We start from the raw sequence: 23,632 nt of genomic DNA, 5'->3' as shown, positions 1-23,632 counted from the left end.
TGTGTATCAACACATAATGATATAAAATACTTATTAATTACTTATTATATCTTTTAATTAAATCTTTTGAACTTCGTTGAAAAAAAAATACTTACTAATTTAAAGAAAAAAAATTTGAGCTGTCCCATCGGCATGGGATTGTATCATGCCAATATCTCGTTGGTACGATACGATATAATAAATATAGCCCGTGCCAGTGAATACTTAAATTTGTGGCTTTTGGTTTTTGAATCTAGAACATTTGGGTACGAAATAAAGGCCCTAGACAACAAGATTAGGGCTCATTGGTACTCTGAAATGCGCGAAGTGCAGGCCCACACAAACCTTCACTAGCTCAATAATTTCTCAATTTCTCTGTGAATAATTTGACATCAGTGTATGGTAGGTCTGTTAGGAAATAAGAAAAAACTATATGAAACAAAAATTCACTGATGGAGTACATGAATTACTGTGAAAACCAAAGTTCAGTGAAGAGATAAAAAAAGAAAAGAAAAGAAAAAACAAAACAAAAATAAAGCTGCAACATCTTATACACAACCAAAATCAGAATCACACGCACGCAAATGAAGCTTCATAGATCGATCCAGCTCTTTATTGATCAATCATATTGATGTATATTTACAGCTAAATCAAGCCATTTCGAATATTCTGAAACAAAACCGGACACTGACAATACAAATATGTACAGAACAGCTAGTAAGACCTGTAAGAAGCACTTTGTCACGATATAAAAGACGTAGAACTCTATATAAACACTATGTAAAGTGGAATTGTTTATAGACAAGATCAAGAACAAACAATGATATACAGATATAGGAGGAAAAGAGAAGAAGAATAGTATGCGTGCAGTAAATCTACAAGCTCTTAAGTGTACCGGCAGGGGGTTTATTTTGCTTCGATTTAGCAAAGGTGAGAAGATCACCAAACAGATTATCTCTGGGCTTGGCGGGCTCATCGGATTGCTTTGTGGAAGTCGAGGAAGACGGAGTGGGCTTCATGGGTCCGTATGAAGCATTATGTTTCATAGAAAGTGATTTCATTCTCCTAGAAAGCTCATTTGGATTCGCATAGGTTGCATACACTGGCACTATTTGATTGTAGATCTGAGTTTCCTGTTGCTGTGGGTATACATACATGGGTTGTTGGTGAACACCCACCAACTGTGTTCCTATCATTTGTTGAGAGTATACTGTAGAGTAGATGCCGACGAGTTGGGCATTTTGCATTGGCTGAGGCTGGAGAAGTGCAAGCTGGCCTGTGGGCGCTATCGGCCCAACTTGGATGGGTTGAGATTGCATACCTCCGGGCAGAATGTTCGGCATCGGTTGAAGCTGCATACCTCCTGGATGGTCCGATGGCTGAGCTTCCCAGGGTGGTGGGGGAAGGGCGTTGCCTTGATCATCTCTACCTGTGTAAAATAGATTGCTGTTAGAGGTCATTGCTTGGTGTGATGGTGGAAATTCAAAGCTTGGAAACACAGGATGCAGGTTCTAGTCCTGGGACCAGTCACTTCGTGGAGATTTTGTAAAAGTTTTGTGCGAATTGAGCTTTTCGAAGCAGCAGCAACTGGTTTTTCAACTAAAATCCTTACAATAGCAACTTCTGCAGGAGAAGCAGAAGCTTCAAAAAGGAGCCTCTACTTTTGGGGCATAGAAGCTTATTTGAAGTTCATGCGCAGAAAAAAAAAAATCAGGAATTTTTTGTTTGGTTTGCCGAGCAACAGTAGGATGCTTATCAGAAAAGAAAAGCTATTCCAGAAGATAGACCAAATGGACTCTCCACCAGAAACGATTCGGTGGGACCAAATTGGGCAATAACCATTTTATCAAGGCAAAAGTTGTTGCATAAAGATTTAGCTGGAGATGTTTTCGATAGCAGTCAGAAACGAAACGACGCCCGTCGTTTCTATGAACGCAAACAGCGTTTACAACAAGTTCTCAAATCGTAATTAACCTCAGCAATCTAAATCAATGGTTTGCTAATGTAATAACGGTTTCAGAAATCCACTTCATATATAACATTGGCAACAATAGCATGTACAACGTAAAGGGCCGAAAGGCATACCATAATGTAGTGTTTGCTGCTGCGGATTCACTCCTTGGGCAAGTTGACCATTTGATGCAGAACTTGCAAGTTTCAGTTGGGATGCTTGATCATTAAATGTCACCCAGTTCGAAGTTCCCCCGTCCTGATAAACCACGGGCTGTGATTTCTGCCGAGGCTGCGGCGGATGCTGAGGAGGAAAATATGCCCGCGATGCCTTAAAAGTAGGATTTGAACCCAAAGAGTTGATAGAATTGGCCCGAATGTAATTGTTATTGTTGTTGCTGGTCTTGCTTTGGGGAAACGAATCAGCGAGAGCTAAGTTTTGACTGGGAGTAGAAGTGGAAGTAGAAGCAGCCAGAGGACCATTTACAGGGACGAGGGCTAGTGAATTTTCAGGTGCAGGTGCATTATAGTCTTCACCACTAAGAAGATCCATAGTGGTATCAAACATTACAGGAGCAGTTGCTGAACCAGAGGATTCTGCAGGAGGGGCGGGTAGTAATAATTGCTGAAGAGGAGGTTGATTGCTTGTGTTTATGCTCGTGCTTGCACTTGCACCAGAGCTATATTACGAAGGGAAAAAAAAAAAAAAAAAAAAAAAAGACAAAACAAAGAGGATGAGTTAGATACACGCAATAGAAAAAAATTTCTGTCTAATGAACTAATTTGTGAAAAATTCAGTTTAAATATTCCTAATAATTAGTAAATGAGATTAAAAAAAAAAGCCCAACTAGAAGAAACAGCATGAAAAAAAAGTTGAAAACAACAAAAACCAAAATTTTATCTATATGATTATTTGAACGAAAAAACTTTCAGAAATGTCAAACTTAGATCTGCAGGAGATCTAGCATCCAAATAGTTCATCCATGAAGATGTGCCAATAATGGTTTTAGTTTAAAGTTTTCAACATGAAAATTTTGAATGTTAGTATGGCTTGGCGCACATTATTTGACAGCAAACTAGCTGATTAAAAACAAGGGTGAAACAATGCTGTTAGGGCAAGGCAGGAACGCAGATACTGGATATTTCAATAGAAAGAATTTCTTGATGATTTAACAAATGTGGAAGGAACGTAAGACAAATATTTGATGAACATGGTATAACCTGTTATATTTTAAATAAAGAATATTCTTTAGCCTTCAAATAATAGTTCATATTTGGGGTGAAGAGATGGTCATCTTTTCCTCCTCTTCCTAAATCAGTTTGCATATTACTCAATTTCGCCGTATGACGTCCATCTAGCAAAAAATGAATGATTGAAAGAATAATAGCAACCTCTTAACCAGCTCTTTGTTTGCATCCTGTTTCGCGACTACAGAATAATCTACATTAACAATTGCCTGAGAAGGCTTTGGTTTCTCCACACGAACTGCAATTCCTGCAGCAATAGCATCATGTGTTGCTAGCACACGCTGCAAATCATCATTTAAAGCAAGTCCCTGGGAAAGCAGTCTTTCATCCCTGTAACAAATAGAAAATCAATAATTAAGCAAAGTAAACAGATGACAAATAGTGCAATCTTCCAATGGAGTTCAAATGAGCAAACATCCATAAAGAGCGTTATCTTCCAATGATCCATTTATCTCTTAATTTATGCCAATTGAAACAGAAAAGAAACGCTAAGAGCACTCACGAGGTCTCATTCACGAGTTGTACTACTCTCTTCTTGTAAGTGCGACATTGATTTACAAGATCAACAATTATCTCTTGTCTGACTCCCTGCATAGCACGTCAGCGCCAACACGGATTAATAATTCAAACCAAACTTATACTGCAACAAAACACAGTGCAGGTAGGAACTGGATTGATCTTAGTAAAGCCAAAGATATAGGTGAAAATCCAGAGCATTAAACACTATATGTAAGCACACTAAATTACATACTGATGATGCTCACATACTTTGAACTAGTATTCACTCATTATTGCCAGATAACATATCTAGATGAAAAGAATGAGCTCAACTTTTGCGAGGTTTAGCACATTTGCTGGCAGTTGCCATATGACTGCTAGAAGGCACTAGAACTCTTTAATTTATAGTAAAAACTGAAAAGAGAATCAACCAAAATGGTGAAACCATACCGCTCTGTTACCAGGATCTATAGCATTCAGCATCTCTGCAAGAATATCCATGATACCACGGGCATTTTCAATCTCAATATGGCTGAGAAAACGAACATGATAGTGATTTGAGACAATCATGAAGGTATTCAGATTAGAATAAAAATATGGATTACAGATAAAGACAAGAGAATCACTATCTGCTTCTAAGTTGTTAATGAGCAAAACAAACAACCACACTAGTAACACATAGTTATCAGTGCAAGTTCATAAAACTATCTCAAAATATATGAAATTTACATGAGATAAGCACTTCACCATTAATGATTCCCAATTATTGCAATTTGTATTTCATATTACGGAAATCTAACTAAATTGAGTTAATGAAAGACCATAGCTATAACCTTTACAATTGCTAGTTTTCCATTATGTTCTGAGACTTCGTTTGAAAAGATATTCATATGCAATCTCCCAACATCCAACCCAGTAAACATGGGGCTACAGATGAGTTCGGTAGTGTCTATCACATTTATAGTAGTCTTTTCAGAGCTAAGCATTCAACATAGTTTGACAATCAAATATTTACCAAGCAATTGAGTGAGAATTTAAACAGAAGGAAAAGAAGCAGAGAACGAACCTTAAAGCAGGAAAGGTAGATCCATCAGAAGTCTCAGGTGCTTCCTGTTCATAATCAGCACTGCGCACGGATGGAGGATAGGTTCTTAGAGGCTGTGTCTGTGGAGGAGTAAATATAGACGTGGACCTCTCGGTTCTCTTGGGAAATACAGCTCCCGCGCGCTGATGAGGAAAGCAAAAATTAAGAATGTATTTGTCCAATTTGTTAAGAATGTATTTGTCCAATTTGTTTGAATACCAAGGCAAATTTATCATGTTTAAAGTTTTTCCTACACTTCAAATAAAAGCATCTTTTCTCCTCATCTTCAGCAAGTGTTATATACTCAAAACTGTCTTTACCGTCAATAAAAAATCATAAAATTCCGCACGGCCAAACATCTTTTGGATCAGTAGTAAGTTCAGCAATTTGATAGAAGGATAGTAAACCAGTTATAAAAACATAACAGTACAACATAAAAAATATATAGAATTTTAAAATTATACTCAGTTCTTCCCTAAATTTTCAAAGTAAAAAAAGATTAATAAATTAATAAATAATCTCTATAGAAATGAATCATTTATGAAATTCTTGAATTATTTGAAAGATAAATAGCTAATTCATTACTCTATCAACATCCATGTACAATCTAATTATTCATAGAATTATTCAACCAACCAAAATTTCAAGAAGCAGAGAATGTTGTGATCGTGCTAACAGCTCAAAACATTTTTACACAACTAAGTGCAGAGCCAACCCAACAATTGGCAAGACAAACCATGTATGCATGCACCATAGTTGAGAAAATGAAAGTCCAAAATTGTACCAACAATTCTTGGTATGCCGCATAGTATTGTGGATATCTTGCACTTGGGCCACCAAAAGCTTCTTGCCAGGTATCTATCAATGTTAGTATCTTCTCCTTGACATGATAGTTAGACTATATCATGAAAAATGGTTGAGAATCATGATCTTCAGAATATATCGAGCAAGAAACAGTAGAGGTAAAATTTAAAACAATTAGAACCTTTTTTTTCTTCACTATCTTGACCAACTGATGCAGCACATCTTTCTTAGCGACAAACACATGGACTACGTCCCCACAATTCTTAATCAGCGACTCCAGCAGCTGGAATAGAGTAAAACACATAAAGCGTAGGTTAGTATAAGAATGATAAAAATTAGAGGTCTGCATGGGATAGTAAAAGGGACAAAAGAAACTCTCAAAATAATTCAGAAAAACAAATTACACTAACTTTGCCTTATTGTTAAGCAAGTGTCAAGAATTAAAGTACAGTCCCGGAAAATTCTAAGAGCATTTGTCTAACAACCATTTATCAGTAAAAATGGCGCCCACATCTTATATAAGGGATTCATTTACAATAGTGTTTGTACACAGAACATGAATTCCAAATTCTCCAAGTTGGCAGAAATCATGACCTAATATCATGATTTTGTAGTTGATTGCACATGCGTTTGCTGATCTAGTTTCCAAGAGCCTCCCAGGCACACAGTTTATATAAACTGAAGATAAATTAAATGTAAAAAATGTAAAAAGTACACAAATTTGAATACTTACTGTAAGAGCAAGAAGCTGAACCTTCGGATTCTTATGCCCGATACGCTTTTTGATTGCTTTTACAACATCTTTCGCTTGCCTGAAACATAATGCAAACAAACACTATATAACACCGCTAGTCAAATTTATACATGCCATAGCATCATAGCAAGTTCAAGCGCCAGCAAATGAGATCCTTCTGCATCAAAAATAGGAAGAAATGAACGAAATGATTCACACCAACCCCTTCATGCAAGCTGTCACGCCCCAATAATCCGACACCGGATACGTGCAACAAACTCACTAGTCATGTGTATATGTGTAGACTAGTACAATAGGTTCCATAACTTGGGCTTAAGCTTTTTAAGCAACACGGATAAAAGTCTTTTGCTGAGTAACTATTTTGTACAATAGTGGGCTGTTGGGACGTTGTATATAGTATAAGACCTAATTCCCAGATACTATAATAGGTTCAGCTACAGCTAAATTTTATAGGCTTTGTTTTGTTTCATACATATTCTTCAGCAAGTAACTACACTTCAAAACAGGTTCAGTCTCCAATCTCATGACGAATTAAACCCTTCTGAATTCTGATGATCATTCCCCACAAACGAAAAAGAAAAAGAAAAACATTCCTCCTTTTGGAGCTCTTCTTTTCTTAGCACAAGATATTCAAATAACAAGCAGTTTTTTTTTTTTACTATCAAAAAAATCAAATTTTGAACTGCGCTGACCAATCAGCAACCCAAGTTCACGCATTTATCACCGAAAAAATATTAAAAAAAAAGGGAAATTCTCAATTATGCGACAACCAAACGAGTAATAAAGCTAAACAAATCGCCAAAATCAGAACAAAAAAATTCACAAAACGAAAAAGAATCCATTCTCATCTTCTCATATCAAAATTCAAATTTTGAACGACGTTGACCAATCAGTAACCCAAGTTCACGTATTCATCACAAAAAATCTTACAAAAACAGGAGAAATTCGTGCTTAACCAACAAGGAAACGACTAACAAAGCCCAAAACATCACCAAAAATCACCAAAATAAGGGGGAAAAAGATCACCCAAAAAAAAAGGAGTCGAAGAGTAAAATCACATACGCAGGATCGCGATTGATGATGTCGCATATCTCGATGTTCATCGCCCAATCGGGCCCGATCAGCGTGTCGCTCGTCGCCCTCTCCACCAACGACCCCGCCATAGCGCCGCCCAGAGCGAAGGCCTTAGCTAGAGAAGCTTCTCGAGCGCTACAAGCTCGACGATTTAACCCAGGATCGGAGGAGAAACCCTAGAGAATTAGCAGGGCGTGGGGAGGAGGTGCTCGAATTCGAATCCTCTTTCCATTTTCGTTCCTTCGCGTGTGAGAGAGAGAGAGAGAGAGAGAGAGAAGAGAGAGGGAGCAAAGAGAGTCTTCGGAGTTTTTGTATTGTCCAACTTCTTATAGGGGTTTATATAGTCGTTGATTTTTGGGTAAACTCCATATGCCCCCCGTCGTTTACCGTTTTCACACTTTAGTCCTCTGTATTTTTTTTATTGTATTACTTAAGTATTCTGTTATTTTAATTTTTTTTTTTTGTTAAAATTGTTACTCGTTGTACCAAGAGCAATCCGGATAAAAGCACTGGTGGGACATCTCCCATGAACGAATATATTAAAACAAAAAACGAAAATAAAATATTATGGTACGTATACAGTTAAATTTTATATAATTTTAAAGTAAAAAGACGGTAAATCATGGGAGCGTATATGAAGTATTTTCATAATTTTTTTTCACTATTTTGCATGACGAAACCTTACAACTATATGCGAATCCAGATGTAATATTTGGCTCGACGCATTTTCTTTTAATTACTATATTTGAAAATATATAAGGTGGCTCAACTACAGTAACTGAAATTACGTTTAACAGCTGCAATTGCAAACTATTGAAAAGAATAAATTTAAACAAGATAATATTTTAGGAGCCACTTTGCATGTAATATTTTTTTTATCTTATGAAAAATGTGGAAATATTCATACGCCATCAATTGAATTCTTATCTTCATCTAGCACCAACCGTCAAATGAGTTGCAGTCTTATTTAAATTGAAAAAAAAGACACAACAAATTGTTCTAGGATTTATTATTATTTCTTGAGCAATGATTCTTTACGAATTTTTCTTGTAGTTCTTTGCTACATTTCACTTTGTGAAGGATTGATTTAAGTGGAAATAAATTAGGAGCCAATTTGGTCAACTGGTGTGCTTTGAAAAGTAATAGGATGAATATGTTCTTTGGGAAATACATCATTGGTATTAGGTAATAGAATAGGCACTAATATGGTCAAGGCATATTTTTGAAATGTTTCTTAGTATACAAGGAATTGATAAGTAGAATATAAAAATTTTCAATGGCCATCATAGAAGCAACAACTATTGAAGATTTTATACATGCTATCAATAATATATATATATATATATATATATAGAATTGAGCTCCTATGCTTTTAAAAATACCAAGTCATTGGTGCTTGTAAGTTTTTAGCCCTTGGATTAAGGAATGTGCGGTTAAGATGATGTGGGCCCTCTAGGGTTAAGTGGGTGGTTGGTTGAATAGTATAATCTAACGGGTGAAAATAATCAAAGGCGTAGATCTAACGGCAAAAAATTTACAAGCACCAAATACTTGGTACTTTTACAAGCACCATAGCCGGACTCTATATATATATATATAGTGCTAGGTTCCTATACTTTCGAAAGTACGGAGATCTAGGTACTTATAAGTTATTTTCGATCATGAGACATCTAATTTAGTGATCGGTTTTGTTAGACATGATCTACACTATTGGAACTATCTAGAAACTAAATTTCATAATATTTTGACTTCATTTGCCTAGTGGACGAATAACCTAAAAATGAACAGCTGAAAATAAAAATCTCATAAAAAATAGTGATAAAAGACTCAAATTTCAAATCAAAGGTATTGATCTTGTTATGGTTAAAATTTTATATAATTTGGATTGATCTACACCGTTGAACTTAAAAACATGCCACATCAACCATTAAAAGAGTCATTTTTTAGACCTTTTGATCGCATGATAAATGATGTTGAAAAATTATGAAATTTGGTTTTTAGATAACTTCAATAGCGTAGATTATGTCTAATGGAGCCGATCGGCAAATCGGATATCCTATCATCGAAAACAACTTATAAACACAGAGGCCTCCGTACTTTCGAAAACACAGAGATGTACTCTCTCTCTCTCTCTATATATATATATGGAATCCAGCTTCTATCCTTTTAGGAGGACGGAGGCCTTCCTTCTCGTAAGTTGTTTTAGATGATAGGGATTTCGAATTGATGATCAGGGCCATTACAGTTGATTTAGAGTATTTAAAATGTCTAGAAACTAAATTTCAATAAAGTTTAAAAATATATACATAGTGATCAAAAGATTACAAAATTGATAGTTTTTTGTGGCATATATGAGCCGTTTGCTTATTTAGAAGAGTCCAGCTACTATGCTATTGACAATATCAAGCGCTTAGTGCTATCAAGTTTTTTGATGTTAGAGCTATCCCTTTGACCAATTTCATCCGTTAAATCATATTATTCAACCAATCACCTGCTCAACCCTAGGGTACCACTATCATTCTTACCGCACATCCCTCAAAGAGCCAAAAACCTAATAGCATCAAGCGTTTTGTATTATAATAGTATAGTAGCCTAATTCGTATATAAAAAAAATATTATGATACCTGCTTTATTATTTTTCAGAAATAAAACTATTTGAAAATATAAAACAACTAGTTTACAAACTTGGAAACTCGGATATCAATCATCAAGCCCTTTTTTTTAATACCGACTAGTTTTAACGCAAATGGCAAAAGACTTAATGATCGATATATAAGGTCCTAAGTTCGAGTCTACTTGCTTCATATTTTCTAAATTATATTATTAGATCCGCGAGTCTATTGGCCCATAGGCAAGGATATATTGCTTCATCCGGGACTCGGTTTGGGAATTTATAAATATATAATTTGGCAACCAAATGAAACTCTCTCCTTATTTGTGGGGTTTTGTGGGACCTACATGTTTGTGTTTTTTTTAAATTGAGGGTTAATTGCACTATTTGTCCAACATTTGCACGATTTTTACTTTAGTCCCTACAGTAGAAAATGCAGGAGCAGGTCCAATTGCAGTAGTTTGAACTACGCCCAAATTGGCCGTAGTTCCAACTGCAGCAGTTGGAGAGAATAACTTTAAATAAAAAGTATGCTTACCTGGTCAATTATTTTTTAAACAAAAATTATTTTTCTTTTTTACATTGGAGTTAATCTCACCATCATATATATAAAATGATAAAATTTTAAAAATTATTTCTCAACTACATGCAACCAAACAAATTATTTATATTTGCAGCGCTTTCTACTACATCCAACCAAATAGGATGCATGTAGTTGTAACTGTTTCATTTTCAAGTACATGTATTTCTAACTACACTACATTTATAATTACATCTAACTAAACGATCACTAAATACCTCTGACAGTCACGCCTAACATTTCTTCTTCTATTTTTTTAATTAAGTTTCTTCTAATTATTTTAAGGCCAATTTGCATAAAAAATCCACTTATTTTGGGCTTTTGCAAAACCGGGCCACCTTTTTCGTTTTTGCAGATTCGGTCCGCTTTTTCAGCAAACTAACCAAAATACCCTTATACCTTTTTTCTCTCTCCTCTTTTTTTTTCTCGTTCTTTTTTTCTTTCTCTTTCCAGAGAGCGGCAGAGACCGAGGCGGAGGCGGAGGTTGAGGCGAAGGCGGCCTGCTTTGGTTTTGTCCGACGCGTCCTTACCCTCGCCCGCACACCCCCCCGCCTTCCTCGCCTCTGACACCGCCGAGGCCGCGCTGCAACTTTTTTTGTTTCCCCTCTCCGACCCTCCTCCACCGCCTCCGACGACGACGACTATCTCACACTCTCTCGCCTTTCTCACCCTTTCCCTCTCCCTCCTCCTTCACCTCTTCCGCCGCCTTCGACGACGACACTTCTCCGTCGACAACGGCGCCGCGGAGGATTTTTTTTTTTCCTCTCCGACGACGACGCCTCTCTCACCCTTCCCCGCCCTTCTCGTCCTCTCCCTCTCCCTTCTCCTCTGCCGCCTCCGACGACGACGCATCTTCGCCGACGCCGACACTATGCAGGTCACTGCGGCACTGCAGCCTCGGAGCGGGGGGTCCTTAGCGGCGTTATCGCCGGCGCCGTGACTGTTGGCAGAGAGGAGTGACAAAAAAAAACTATAGAAGAAGCAAGAAAAAAAAATAAAGATAAAAAATTATAGAAAAAGAAGGATGAAGATGAAATTGCATCGTTAACTACAAAAAAAATTATAAAGTTGTACTACTTAAGATGTAAACTGCAGCTTTAAGATGAAAATTACACTCTTTAAACGAAAATTACATTCTTTGGGAGATATTTACATTGTTTCTCCTCTTATTGCTAGGGATGCAAACGGATCCGGGTTGGTAGAGCTCCCGCCCCAACGGGGACAGTAAATAGGAGAAAATAAACGGATTCGGAGCAGAAAACGAGGTAAATTTTACGATCCGGGACGGAGTCGGGGCAGGAAACGGGAGAAATTTTGACCCGCCCCGAATCCGCCCCGATTCCGCTCCGCCATGATCGGCCCCGAATCCACCCCGAATCCGTCTCGAAAATCATTTATATTTTAAAAAATATTCTTAAAAAATAATGTATTTATAAAAAAAGTTCAAAATACAAATAAGTTAGTATTCTCATTTCTAATGTATTTGAAACTTTTGAATTTTGTTTTGAATTGTGATTGGTATTTTTTATTTTTATAATTAATATTGTTAAATTATATATATATAATATTATTAAAAATTATTAATTTATAATTTATAAAATATTAATAATATTATAATTTTATAAAAAATATTAGTTGGCGGGGCGGGTTCGGGGCATCGGCAGGAGGCGGGTTACGAGACGGGGCGGATTATGGGATGTATTTTTTAACCCGTCACGGATTCGGGGCGGGAGGCGGGGCGGGATTTTGCTAGTCGGGGCGGGAGGCGGGGCGGGGCTCCCGCTCCTAGATCTGCTCCGTTTGCATCCCTACTTATTGCACTCTTTCAAATATAAACTGCATCCATTAATAAGAAAATTACATTCTTTAAATAAAAATTACACTCTTTGAAAGATATTTACACTGTTTCTTCTCTTCTTGCACTATTTGAGATATAAACTGCACCCCTTTAAGAGATATTTATACTGTTTCTCCTCTTTTTGCACTGTTTTTTCTTTGTTGCACCATTTTTCCTCTTGTTACACTGTTTCTCCTCTTAAAGAGTGCAGTTTAAGATAAAAAGCAGTGTAACAAGAAGAGAAATAGTGCAACAAGAGAAGAAATAGTGCAACAAGAGGAGAAACAGTATAAATACCTCTTGAAGGGGTGCAGTTTACATCTCAAAGAGTGCAAGAAGTGGAGAAACAGTATAAATATCTCTTAAAGAGTACAACTTTCGTTTAAAGTGTGTAACTTTCATCTTAATTGATGCAGTGTACATCTGAAAGAGTGCAATAAGAGAAAAAACAGTGTAAATATCTCCCAAAGAATATAATTTTTGTTTAAAGAGTGTAATTTTTCATCTTAAAGCTGCAGTTTACATCTTAAGTAGTGCAACTTATAATTTTTTTTGCAGTTAACGATACAATTTCATCTTCATCCTTTTTTTTTATAATTTTTTATTTTTATTTTTTTTCTTGCTTCTTCTATAATTTTTTTTTTGTCATCCCTCTCTGCCAACGGCCACGGCGCCAGCGACGACGCCACTAAGGACCCCCCGCTCTGAGGCTGCAGCGCCGCAGTGACCTCCATGGTATCGGCGTCGACGTCTGCGCCTGCAAAGTTGCGTCGTTGTCGGAGGCGGCAGAGGAGGAGGGAGAGAGAGAGGACGAGAAGGACGGGGAAGGACGAGAGAGGCGTCGTCATCGGAGACGGTGGAGGAGAGTCGGAGAGGAAAAAAAAGAAAGAGTCGCGGCACAGTCTCGGCGGGGTCGGAGGCGAGGAAGGTAGGAGATGTGCGAGCGAGGGTAAGAATGCGCCGGACAAAATCGAAGCAGGTCGCCTCCGCTCTGTCTCCGCCGTTCTCTGGGAAGAGAAAGAAAAAAAGAATGAGAGAAAAAAAGAGGAGAGAGAAAAATGTATAAGGGTATTTTCGTCAGTTTGCTAAAAAAAGGGACCAAATTTGCAAAAATAAAAAAGGTGGCCCGATTTTGCAAAAGCCCAAAATAAGTGAATTTTTTATGCAAATTGGCCTTATTTTAATTATAGTCTTATAAACTTGTCTAATATTTTATTAATGCGCATAGAACTTTATAAATCGCGAAAATCTCACCCTATAAACCTCAATGGTGTTCATAATATCTTATCACTAATCTCCTTACAAAATTTCCTATTAACTTAGACATGTATTTATTAAGTTAATTAATTACTAATACTAGTGGTTTTTTTTTATATAAAAAATTTATCTTTTACATATATATACAAACAGTTTTGTAATTAACTGAAGCCCCGATACCTTACCCACCCAACGATCTTCGTCCTCCCCGCGATCGCGAAAAAACTAGGGTTAGGGTTTTATATCAAACCGGAGCCCGAAACCCTCGAAATCGCATGCTCCGAGATGCCTCCCATGGTTTCGCTTCCTCCAAACTAGGGTTTCCTCCGCCCATTCGAAGCTCCCGTCCACGATCCCCTCTCGAATTCCCCTACCCGATCCGAAGATCGCTTCTTCTCCGGCCTTGTCGCCAATGGCGCTCATCGGCGACGCGCTTCGCCAGGCGTTCATGCCGAAGCACGAGTACGACGCGCTCCGGGAGGAGGAGAGGGCGTGGGCCCGCGCGCGGCGTCCTCGCTGCCGCCGCCGTGAGCCTCGGCATCGTCTTCCCCGGCGATCCGAGCCGGCGGCCGTTCTGCCATGATCGGCGGATGCTCGAGGCGCTCCCGGCGAACGCGACGCGGGACCCGGACATGTACCCGTTCCACGGCGCGTTCTACATGACGGAGGAGGAGGCGGCGGAGTTCTACTGGATGGTCGTGTTCGTTCCCTCGGCCGTCGTCTTCCTCGCCTCCGCCTTGTTCCTCTTCGCCGGTGAGCCGCCATTTTGCTTCTGTACTCTTGTTTGTGCTCTTGGATTAGTAGAGTTCTTAATTCTGTGAAATATGAGACAATATATTCTATAGAAAATTAGAAAATATGAAGGCGCAGTAGAGTGAATCATCATTAGCGAAACTTTCTCTTTTTTGAAGCTCTGATCGACATCGGTGTTTAATCAAAATAACGGAAGTCGCAGAATTTTAATGTTCGTTCTAAGGACACAATATGATATTTAGTCTATTCCGAAAATTCTCATGAAAATGGTTCGGAAGTAACATGTTGGACAGTTTGTTTGGACATCTAAAGAGCTTCCAAACTGTTTGTTGGAAGCCTCAATCGGAAAAGTAGAAAAAATTGTAGATATCGTTTTAGGTGTTGAATTTGTGATACAAGGAACTCACTTGGAGCACGAATTCAACACTTGCGAGGATATCTACTGGCGTTTATACTTTTCCGATTGAGGCTTTTTGATAAATGTTTTGGTTGAATGGGTAAAGCTGTGGCTGGCATTGCTATATTCGACCTTTTCTTTTTCCTTTGTGTTTAGAAGAGCCTGGACAACAACTTACCCAGTCAAGTTTGATTTATGGGGCAGATGAGTTTTTGGCTTGTGCAGCGCACAAGCGATTTCTTTATTCAAGAAAATTTGTTTCGTTAGAACTGTTGGCCCTCAGTCCTTTTTTCTTGGTTTGCCACATGTTTCTTCCCTTTCTCCTGTCTAATATTTCCCCTATTTCTTCATAATTATTCCTGCTGCACTCTATAATATTCTTATGTTGTTTTTGTGAAGCAGAAATGAAAGAAATGCTTTAATATTTTAGTTCGATCGTAGTATGCTACTTGGTATCTGCATCACATAGTGAGGCTTTCTATTGTCTGAATGTTCCATTTGTCAGACTTTTGCACTACAATCTAGATAGCTAATGTAATAAAGCTGTCACTTAGTAGAACTTGTCAATTCGTATGTGTGCTTCCTTAACCTGTTCTCTAGTCAGCTTCATATTGTTCGGAGAAGTAATCTATGGCGACTAACCTTCTTTTGCAAGTCCACACTGTACAAGACAATGATTTCATGACGTCTGGTCCACCCAGTTGTTGATCTGATGCATCCTTTTTCAGATTGTTTCTGCCGGCAACAGTTTTTCATATAATCTTACTAAAATTTTCTGCTGGCGTTGCTTGCTTATATGTATGAGTTATGTTGGGTTTACAGCACCTTACTCTTTGGACCAACACTATTTTAAGTGGAAGGTCACTAATTTTACACTTCTGCAAATTTTGAATGGATGGCCATTGTGTAGTTGTTGCTATTATAATTGCATATTTGTAATGCTGCAGGATTGACTGTTGCTTGGGCTGCTCCAAGAAGACATCCATGCCTCCGAGTAGTAGAGAACAACTTATGTGCATCTAAGGGAGGTTGGTTCTTGCTTCCTTCCAGAATTTTGTCTATTGTTCAGTGACATGCTCTGTTTTCTCATATCTGGGTTGTTGGTTGTTCTTGGATCTTCTCCTTTTTTTCTTTTTTTTTTTTTCCTTTTCCTTCCCCATGTATGGCTTTCTTATAATTTCGATGAGCATTTACTGAGACTTTGCCCATAGGACATTTTGAAATAGGCCCCTCAACATTATTTTTATTGATGACATCCCCCTTAACTTTTAACAGTTTTTAGTTTAACTTATCCTAGTTAATGAAGCTGAAAATTTTGATTATTTGATGGCTTTATTAGCTATTAGCCGTTGAGTGTTCTAGTTTCATTTGCTTTAATGTGATTAAGGTCGTTAAATTTGAATGAATCACCTATCAACTTGATAAATTACCCAATTACCTGGCTAAAATTACTGAGTTCCAAAAAGTCAAAATTGAGGGGTGTCGACCAATAAAGAAATTAAAAAAAGTTGGGTACCCATTTCAAAATGGCCTATAGTTGAACGGGTTTCCATACATTTTCGCCTATATTTTACAAAGTAACTTCTATTACAGTAAGATGGTGCATTGTGGACTGGTGGAGGAGATGATGAGACCAAGATTTTATAGGAAAACTGAAAAAGATTACTCCGTGTACAATTTGGCTTATAGCTGCTGGATTATGAAAGGAGGTTATCAAATGAAAGATTTAGAATAGCTGATTGACATGTGATGTCTGCTGAACGGGAAATGCGTACAAGCCATGTCTAAGATGTTAGATGGTGGATGAGCTGAAACAGGAAAAGTTGAACTTACTAATTTGTTTTTGCCCCTAAACGTTGTGTGTTGTTGAGCATGTACATATTATAGTCGTGATCTAAGATTATTGACTAACTCCAGTCTGCAGTTATCAAGAGAGATAATTGTCTTATGATTTTACATTTGCTGAAAAATGTGAGGCAATTTCAGTCTAATACTGACAAAGAAGATAAGGATCTGATAGCACAATCCAGGCCCAATTGCAAATATATGAACAAAAAAAATAGATCAATATGTACCCTGATAACACAACTCAGCCCTCTATGTTCCGTAGTCAATTTCTCATTTTGCTTAACTACACTTCACCTATTCAATTCCACACACTTTTTGCAGGTGGGGTGCGGTGCCTCTCGATTCTCAACACTGTGTTCGCCGTGATCTTTGGTCTCATGGCGATTTTCCTTGGATCGACTCTCCTGACTCAAGGAAGCAGCTGCTCCATCCCTCTCTTCTGGTGCTACGAGATTGTCTCCTGGGGTCTAGTGATCTTGTATGGCGGCACATCCAACTTCCTTAAGAGGAAAGCTGCGGCCATTCTCGACGAAGGCAACTACGCGGGCCACAACCTCGGGCTCGAGATGTTTGGCTCGGCCGCCGAAGTGACCCCCGAGATGGCGAGGCGCGTGAACGAAGGGTTCAAGGCCTGGGCGGGATCGTCGCTTCTCTCCTCCGATGATGAAGAGGAGGGCCCGGATGATTATTTAGAGGAGGGCCATCCAATTTTGAACACTTTTAACGATCACAGAGTGTGAGTCAATTCTGAGGCAAACTAACTGTTGCTGCAGTAGAGTGTTTAAGGTGTACATTTGATTATTATTCGTGTGACAGTCGATCGGGCGATGTATATTGTATATAAACGATGAAAGCGTGGAAAATCGGTCGCTAACATAGTGTGAATCTGTATCTTGTGTCTTGTGTATCTCTTATTTTGTTGGGATCTCATTTTTTTTCTTCTTTGTTTTCTTTCCCTGTTTTCAAACTTATAATCTAAAATTGACAGCTGAGTGAAAGTTCGCAGTGACTGAAGGATGTTCTGTGATAAGAAGCATCTGGGTCAATAATGTGGATCCAAATTGTACTCTTTTTATCTTAACCTTTTGAGTTTCTTAAAGCTATCTTTGAGAAGGTTTACGGTCAGGTTGGAAAGACGAACAACAGATTAAGAGACTGCTCCAAAGTGGAAAGTTGGAATTTGTGAGCTTCATGAACTCGACTTCGCCCTGCAAATGGCCGATTTTCATGCTCCATCGAAGTCAAATGGCCGATTTTCATGTAATTCTGGGTGGGAGTCTGGATAATCTCACAATTTCGGTACTGCAACAAATGCCGACACCGCTTATAGTTCTTTTCGAAGTCACGAGTTCAGTCTCTGAGGTCCGCAAAAATAAACATGCCCTAGGTGCTATCTTAGCAAACGCTAGGCCGGGCCACAGTTAATTTCGGGCCGGGTTACCCGTTACGAGACCCGTAGGTATATGGAGAATTTTTAACTTTTTAATTGTTTTTAGAATCAAATTATATTAGTTACTTTAGTGAAAAATTGTATAAATTTTTTTTTTTTTTGCAGTTTCATTAGTTGTCCACAATCCACATCCGTTTTAATATATTTTGTGTTTTCTTAACAATTAATAATTTGGTGGAAAGGGGATGGGAGGGGTGATGTATAGATGGTGTGGATGCACGCAGATAATAGTTTTTAAATGCTATGAAATAATAATTTAAATAAAATGAAGTAAAAGTCTAGAAAAATTTTAAACAAAAAAATTAAAAGATTTAAAACTCGAAGCTCTTTTTCTACAGAAGCAGTTCAGCAGAAGCGTCTATGTGCGAATATAAGCAATGCGAAGGATATATGCACAAATTTCACTCTTCCATCTAACTTTCTAAGAAGCGAGCAAACACATTCGCTAAATACTCAAAAAATGAGGTACTAACTTACAAAATATCCCATCCACTCCAGTAACGTTCCCACACAAACCCTAATCTCCTTTCCGTTCCCACTTTTCTCTCTCTCTTCCCCCGGCACACCGCGTCGAAACCCTAAAAAAGAGAAAAGAAAAACCCTAGCTCTCGCCCCCGCCCCGTCCCGTCCATGGCGTCCTCCTACGACTACGACGACCCTCGCGGCTCGTCCCAGACTCCGTGAAGACCTTCGTCGTCCACCTCTACCGCCACATCCGCGAGAAGAACGTGTACGAGATCCACCAGATGTACGAGGGGAGCTTCCACCGGCTCACGGACCGCATGTTCCGCGAGAGCCCCTGGCCCTCGGCCGAGGCCATCGCCCCCTACGTCGACAACGACCACGTCTTCTGCCTCCTCTACCGCGAGATGTGGTTCCGCCACCTCTACGCCCGCCTCTCCCCCACCGCGCGCCAGCGCGTCGAGTCCTGGGACAACTACTGCAGCCTCTTCGGCGTCGTCCTCCACGGCGTCGTCAACATGCAGCTCCCCAACCAGTGGCTCTGGGACATGGTCGACGAGTTCGTCTACCAGTTCCAGTCCTATTGCCAGTACCGCGCCAAGCTCAAGAACCGCACCGACGACGAGCTCCAGCTCCTCCGCCAGTACGATCAGGTACCAATTCGCCGCCGCCCGAGGCCTCGGGCTAGTAATCTCTCTGTTTTCCCTCAAGTTCTTGTTCCGATCGTAGGCGGATTCATATTACCCCTCAAGGTGGGGTTTTGAATGATTGTGCTGGATCAGAGAGGTTGATTTATCTGTAAAGTTTGCGATGTTTGTGCTGGATCTCATTAGAGTTCGAACATACACGAATTGAAGGATATAGGATGATTGCCCAAGAAAGTAGCCTGCTTTCAGTTCGTCTCTTAATGGTTGATATATATAGATTAGTTTTTTTTTGTTCTTGGGTAATTCGTGTGTGGATTTGATGAGTCATTATTAATTGATGAGTGGATTATGCCTCAAGTTGGAGTTCCGGCTGTGCGTTTAGTCTTACATAATTTTGCTGGATCAGAGAGGTTGATCTATCTATGAATTGAAGATTTAGATTGTCTTTTTAGTCTGCGATGACTGTTCCGGATCTTAGAGGTTGGACATCTATGAATTGAAGGACATAGGAATTCCTGCTTGAATTATCTGCATTTCTAGCTAAGACAGATGTTTTATTTGTTTTTCTTATAGTTATAGTGGGGCCTTTTCTTGCTGATGTGGTGTTTTTTATGTTTACATCTTTGCTGACCCTGAACATTGCTTATTTGCTTGGAAGAAGCATTATGGCTTAACAATAACTGACATATGTAACCATAGTACCATACTAGGTGCATGAGCAATTACTGTCGAAATATTACTTAACATATGTAATTTGCTTGTGTGTTTAATTCTCAAGGATAGTTTTGTTACAAATTGTCCTAGTCCACATCTAGTCCTTTTAGTCCATTTTGATTGCTGAAGCATGTCTTGGTGTGTTCAATTTGTTGTACTGCACGCTAGTTGCTCTACCATTAAATTATTTACTTTTGACAAAATCGTTATGTATTCAGCCTGGCTAAGATTCCTTCTTTCAAGTTTTTTATGAATTCACATGATATGCATGATATGTTCTTGCTGTTATGTTACATGCTATATGATTTCTTGTCCAACCCTTGTAGGCATGGAATGTGTACGGTGTTCTCAACTACTTGCAAGCTCTTGTAGAGAAATCCACGATTATCCAAATCTTGGAAAGGGAGAAAGAGGGCCTGGAACAATTCACTGCTACTGATGGATATGATTATGAAGGTGGGAGTAATGTTTTGAAAATGTTGGGGTACTACAGCATGATTGGACTGCTTAGAGTGCATTGTCTCCTTGGGGACTACCATAGTGGGCTGAAGTGTTTGGCTCCTATTGACATTAGTCAACAAGGTGTTTATACCATTGTGATCGGGAGTCATATATCAACGATATATCACTATGGATTTGCTAGCCTAATGCTGCGAAGGTAGGCACCTGTCGAGCAATTTCTTTATTTTTGTGGCTTTTACATCTTGTTAGACTTGATGATTTATGCAATTTTTGTGTTTGTATTTTTATTCCATAAGTACCGCATACATTATAGTATTTTATCATTGTCTTTGCTTCTGATTCCAGTTCCTTTTCAGTCTTTAACATACTCCAAACTATAGAATTTATGTTGAATCATGCTTCTTGTTTGTTATTTATGGAGTCAGACAGGTTAAGATATATGATCCGCCAGTTACATATAGCTTACTGCTGTTTAAACAATCTGAAGTCTTGTTATTGGGAGTATTAGATTAAGGTATTTTCTTTGGTAAGCTGAAATGTGCAAATACTTTTTGGTAACCAACTAAATGTAAAATAGAAGACACCTGTGAAAAGTTGATAGTTCCACTAGAAATAAACCAAGACGATCAACTCTTTGCTTAAACATTAGTAATTTTTTATGAACCTTCCTGTAAGAGTTGTTACTTTGATCTCAATCACTAGGAATTCTTTACGATGCTCATGCTTATTGCTCAAACATGGAAGTCCTTTTCTTGGGTTCTTATGTTTATCTGCTTTGTTCATATCGTGGTGATCTTTTACGACACCTTTTTCGCCCAGCCACTTCATTTTTTTGACAGGCTTTCTTATTTCTTTATATATCTTGCTGCTGATCCAGTTTCGCTTCTGTTTTTTGTTCCTTCAAGAATCATTTTGCTAAAGCAATAACACCTTGAAGTTTATCGTTTCTTGCAATGTTCTTTTGTTTTTCAGAAGCCTAGTTGCCATTGTGAAAGAGTCCTTTCTAATCTTTGGTTTGTTTTTGTACTAAGGTACGTTGATGCCATACGTGAATTCAATAAGATTCTTCTATATATTTTGAAGTATAAGCAGTACCATCAGAAGTCCCCACAGTACGATCAAATATTAAAGAAAAATGAGCAGATGTATGCGTTGTTGGCTATTTGCCTTTCCTTGTGCCCACAAACAAAACTTATTGAGGAGAATGTTAGCTCCCAGCTGAAAGAGAAGTACAATGACAAGATGACAAAGATGCAGAGATATGATGATGAAGCCTATGCTGTGTATGATGAGCTCTTTTCATATGCTTGCCCCAAATTCATTACTCCTGCTGCTCCAGTTCTAGATGAGCCTCTTACAAACTATAACCAGGTATTGGTCCACCTTATATGAGGAAGGTGGCTGTTTCTTTACCTCTTCATGTATATTGTTATAAACTATATTGTTGTAGGAGCCAGTACAGGAAACTATGTACTGTTAGATTTCTTTAGTAATTAGTAGAAAATTACCATTTGTTATGAACTAGTTTTGTAATTCTAGCAACGTTGGAAAATCAGTAATGTAAAGGACCAGCACAGTTATGCACAGTTATCCTCTCTATGATGCAGGACGCTTATAGGCTACAGTTGAAATTGTTTCTTTATGAAGTGAAGCAACAGCAGCTTCTTTCTGGTGTTCGCAGTTTTCTTAAATTATATTCGACCATATCAATTGGAAAGCTTGCTCAGTATATGGAAGTGGATGAATCCACTTTAAGGTCAGTAAGGTTCTTTATCTTATTTTTCTTCTTACTAATTGCTAATTAGTATATAATTCGTTTAAATTTTCGTTTGAATTAAGTGTGACTGAAGATCAAAACGGACAGTTCATGTTCCACTTTATTGTTAATCAATACAATGTGTAATTACCTTGATGTTAAATAATTTTGTGGTAACTTATTAAGATGTCATGTTTCAACAGGACTATTCTGATGACATACAAGCACAAAATGCATGCTGTTGATAGCAAGGGGAATATCACCTCGAATGCAGATGTGGATTTCTACATTAATGAGGTAACATCTTTCTGGGTTTGCCATATTTACGGAACTAATATTTCGGCTCTGCTCTTTTTAGTTAACAAGTCATTTACTTGCAAATAAATGCCATACAGTTTGGTACTTCGGCCATATGTATTAATTAGCTTGTAGAGATATTATGACTTCCCTGTAGCTATTTATAGTAATTGAACTGTAATTCTATAGTATAGTTACATTAGAAATGGCGAAAATTGCATTCTATTGGTGCTCTGAATTTGTCTCCCATGCTTCGACTCCTAATACTTTAATGGCTTATTTGCACGATTTGTAACCATTTTGCTCCTAATATCATTTTGATTGCAGGATATTATCCATGTTGTTGAGTCCAAGACAACGAAGCGTTATGGCGACTACTTTTTGCGTCAGATTTTGAAGGTCCATTGAACAACTCTTATTTTACAAACTGTTACAGAACTGCCAAGTGCCAACTATGCAGTGTTACTAGTCCATTAGTTTGCAATCTGACCCCTTGTGTTTTTCCATTATTACTTCTGCAGTTTGAGGAAATGATCGGCGAGTTGGACAGAGTAAAGCTAGACTGACTCTGCCAGTCCCCGAACGTCAGCATGTGTAGGGTAGAGCAATTCCAGCTTTTTTATTACCCTTTTTGAGATGCTTTTGCACCCTTCTGCATGGATAATGAGTGATAGTTATTTTGATTTACCTATTGCTTTGCACTTTTTTGGTTTTGTGCCTGTAGCCAGATGAGCTTCCTTATGCTGTCTCTTTCATGTATTTGAATCCAATCAATTTATCGAAGAAGGTTTATTGTTATTTACAGCTCGTATTGTCATGATGACTCCTAATAGTCATTTCATCCTCAAATTTGGAACCCTGATGATGTTTGAATGAGGCTATTTGATGCTCGGTGTTTTTTTCCATTCGTCGCCGTTGAATGAGGCTTTGGCTTTATGATGCTCGGTGAATGAGGCTATTTGATGTTTGATGATGTTTCCATTATCAAATGCTTGTATAGGTTTTGGAGTATTTATCAAGAGGAGCTGCAAATGAAATTGTGGTAGTACTCAATCTTGACCTTTAAGGGGTTGAATATTTTGTTCAGGGGAAAATCTTTTAATTCGCTTCTTGTTACTGAAATATTCGACAAAGCTACAGAAAAAACCGCATTTTGGCCTATTTTAATTC

General features: G+C 38.3%; 3 protein-coding genes across 3 annotated transcripts; 2 read left to right on the top strand and 1 right to left on the bottom strand.

Annotated features, from left to right (window-relative positions):
- Positions 565-7,687, bottom strand: LOC109716810 (target of Myb protein 1-like). Its single transcript, XM_020242386.1, has 10 exons — positions 7,380-7,687; positions 6,297-6,375; positions 5,745-5,846; positions 5,544-5,657; positions 4,742-4,902; positions 4,126-4,207; positions 3,680-3,765; positions 3,322-3,507; positions 2,065-2,609; positions 565-1,408 (listed from the first exon to the last, which is right to left on the bottom strand). The coding sequence occupies exons 1-10, from the start codon at positions 7,478-7,480 to the stop codon at positions 855-857; spliced, it is 2,010 nt and encodes a 669-aa protein (XP_020097975.1). The 5' UTR covers positions 7,481-7,687; the 3' UTR covers positions 565-854.
- On the top strand, positions 13,942-17,696 carry LOC109716806. The gene is given in 4 exon segments (XM_020242384.1): positions 13,942-14,189; positions 14,191-14,429; positions 15,774-15,854; positions 16,996-17,696. Coding segments are annotated over 4 exon segments (840 nt in total). The 5' UTR covers positions 13,942-14,088; the 3' UTR covers positions 17,415-17,696.
- LOC109716671 (eukaryotic translation initiation factor 3 subunit L-like) lies at positions 18,666-23,279 on the top strand. The gene is made up of 7 exons (XM_020242217.1): positions 18,666-19,239; positions 20,274-20,605; positions 21,441-21,780; positions 22,017-22,165; positions 22,369-22,462; positions 22,790-22,861; positions 22,984-23,279. The coding sequence occupies exons 1-7, from the start codon at positions 18,871-18,873 to the stop codon at positions 23,026-23,028; spliced, it is 1,401 nt and encodes a 466-aa protein (XP_020097806.1). The 5' UTR covers positions 18,666-18,870; the 3' UTR covers positions 23,029-23,279.

Source organism: Ananas comosus, linkage group 10, assembly GCF_001540865.1.
Source record: "Ananas comosus cultivar F153 linkage group 10, ASM154086v1, whole genome shotgun sequence".
In the NCBI taxonomy this organism is placed as follows: domain Eukaryota; kingdom Viridiplantae; phylum Streptophyta; class Magnoliopsida; order Poales; family Bromeliaceae; genus Ananas; species Ananas comosus.
Note: the sequence above shows the minus strand (reverse complement) of the source record. Positions and strands in the feature narration are given on the sequence as shown.

Excerpts from the sequence above, each read along its gene's own strand:
- LOC109716810 (XM_020242386.1), bottom strand. The coding sequence starts at position 7,480 with ATGGCGGGGTCGTTGGTGGAGAGGGCGACGAGCGACACGCTGATCGGG. Across the intron at positions 3,508-3,679 it reads CAACTCGTGAATGAGACCTC|GGATGAAAGACTGCTTTCCC; the intron begins GTGAGTGCTCTT and ends TATTTGTTACAG. Across the intron at positions 2,610-3,321 it reads AACAAAGAGCTGGTTAAGAG|CTCTGGTGCAAGTGCAAGCA; the intron begins GTTGCTATTATT and ends TTCGTAATATAG.
- LOC109716671 (XM_020242217.1), top strand. The coding sequence starts at position 18,871 with ATGTACGAGGGGAGCTTCCACCGGCTCACGGACCGCATGTTCCGCGAG. Across the intron at positions 21,781-22,016 it reads CTCTTACAAACTATAACCAG|GACGCTTATAGGCTACAGTT; the intron begins GTATTGGTCCAC and ends TCTATGATGCAG. Across the intron at positions 22,166-22,368 it reads GTGGATGAATCCACTTTAAG|GACTATTCTGATGACATACA; the intron begins GTCAGTAAGGTT and ends ATGTTTCAACAG.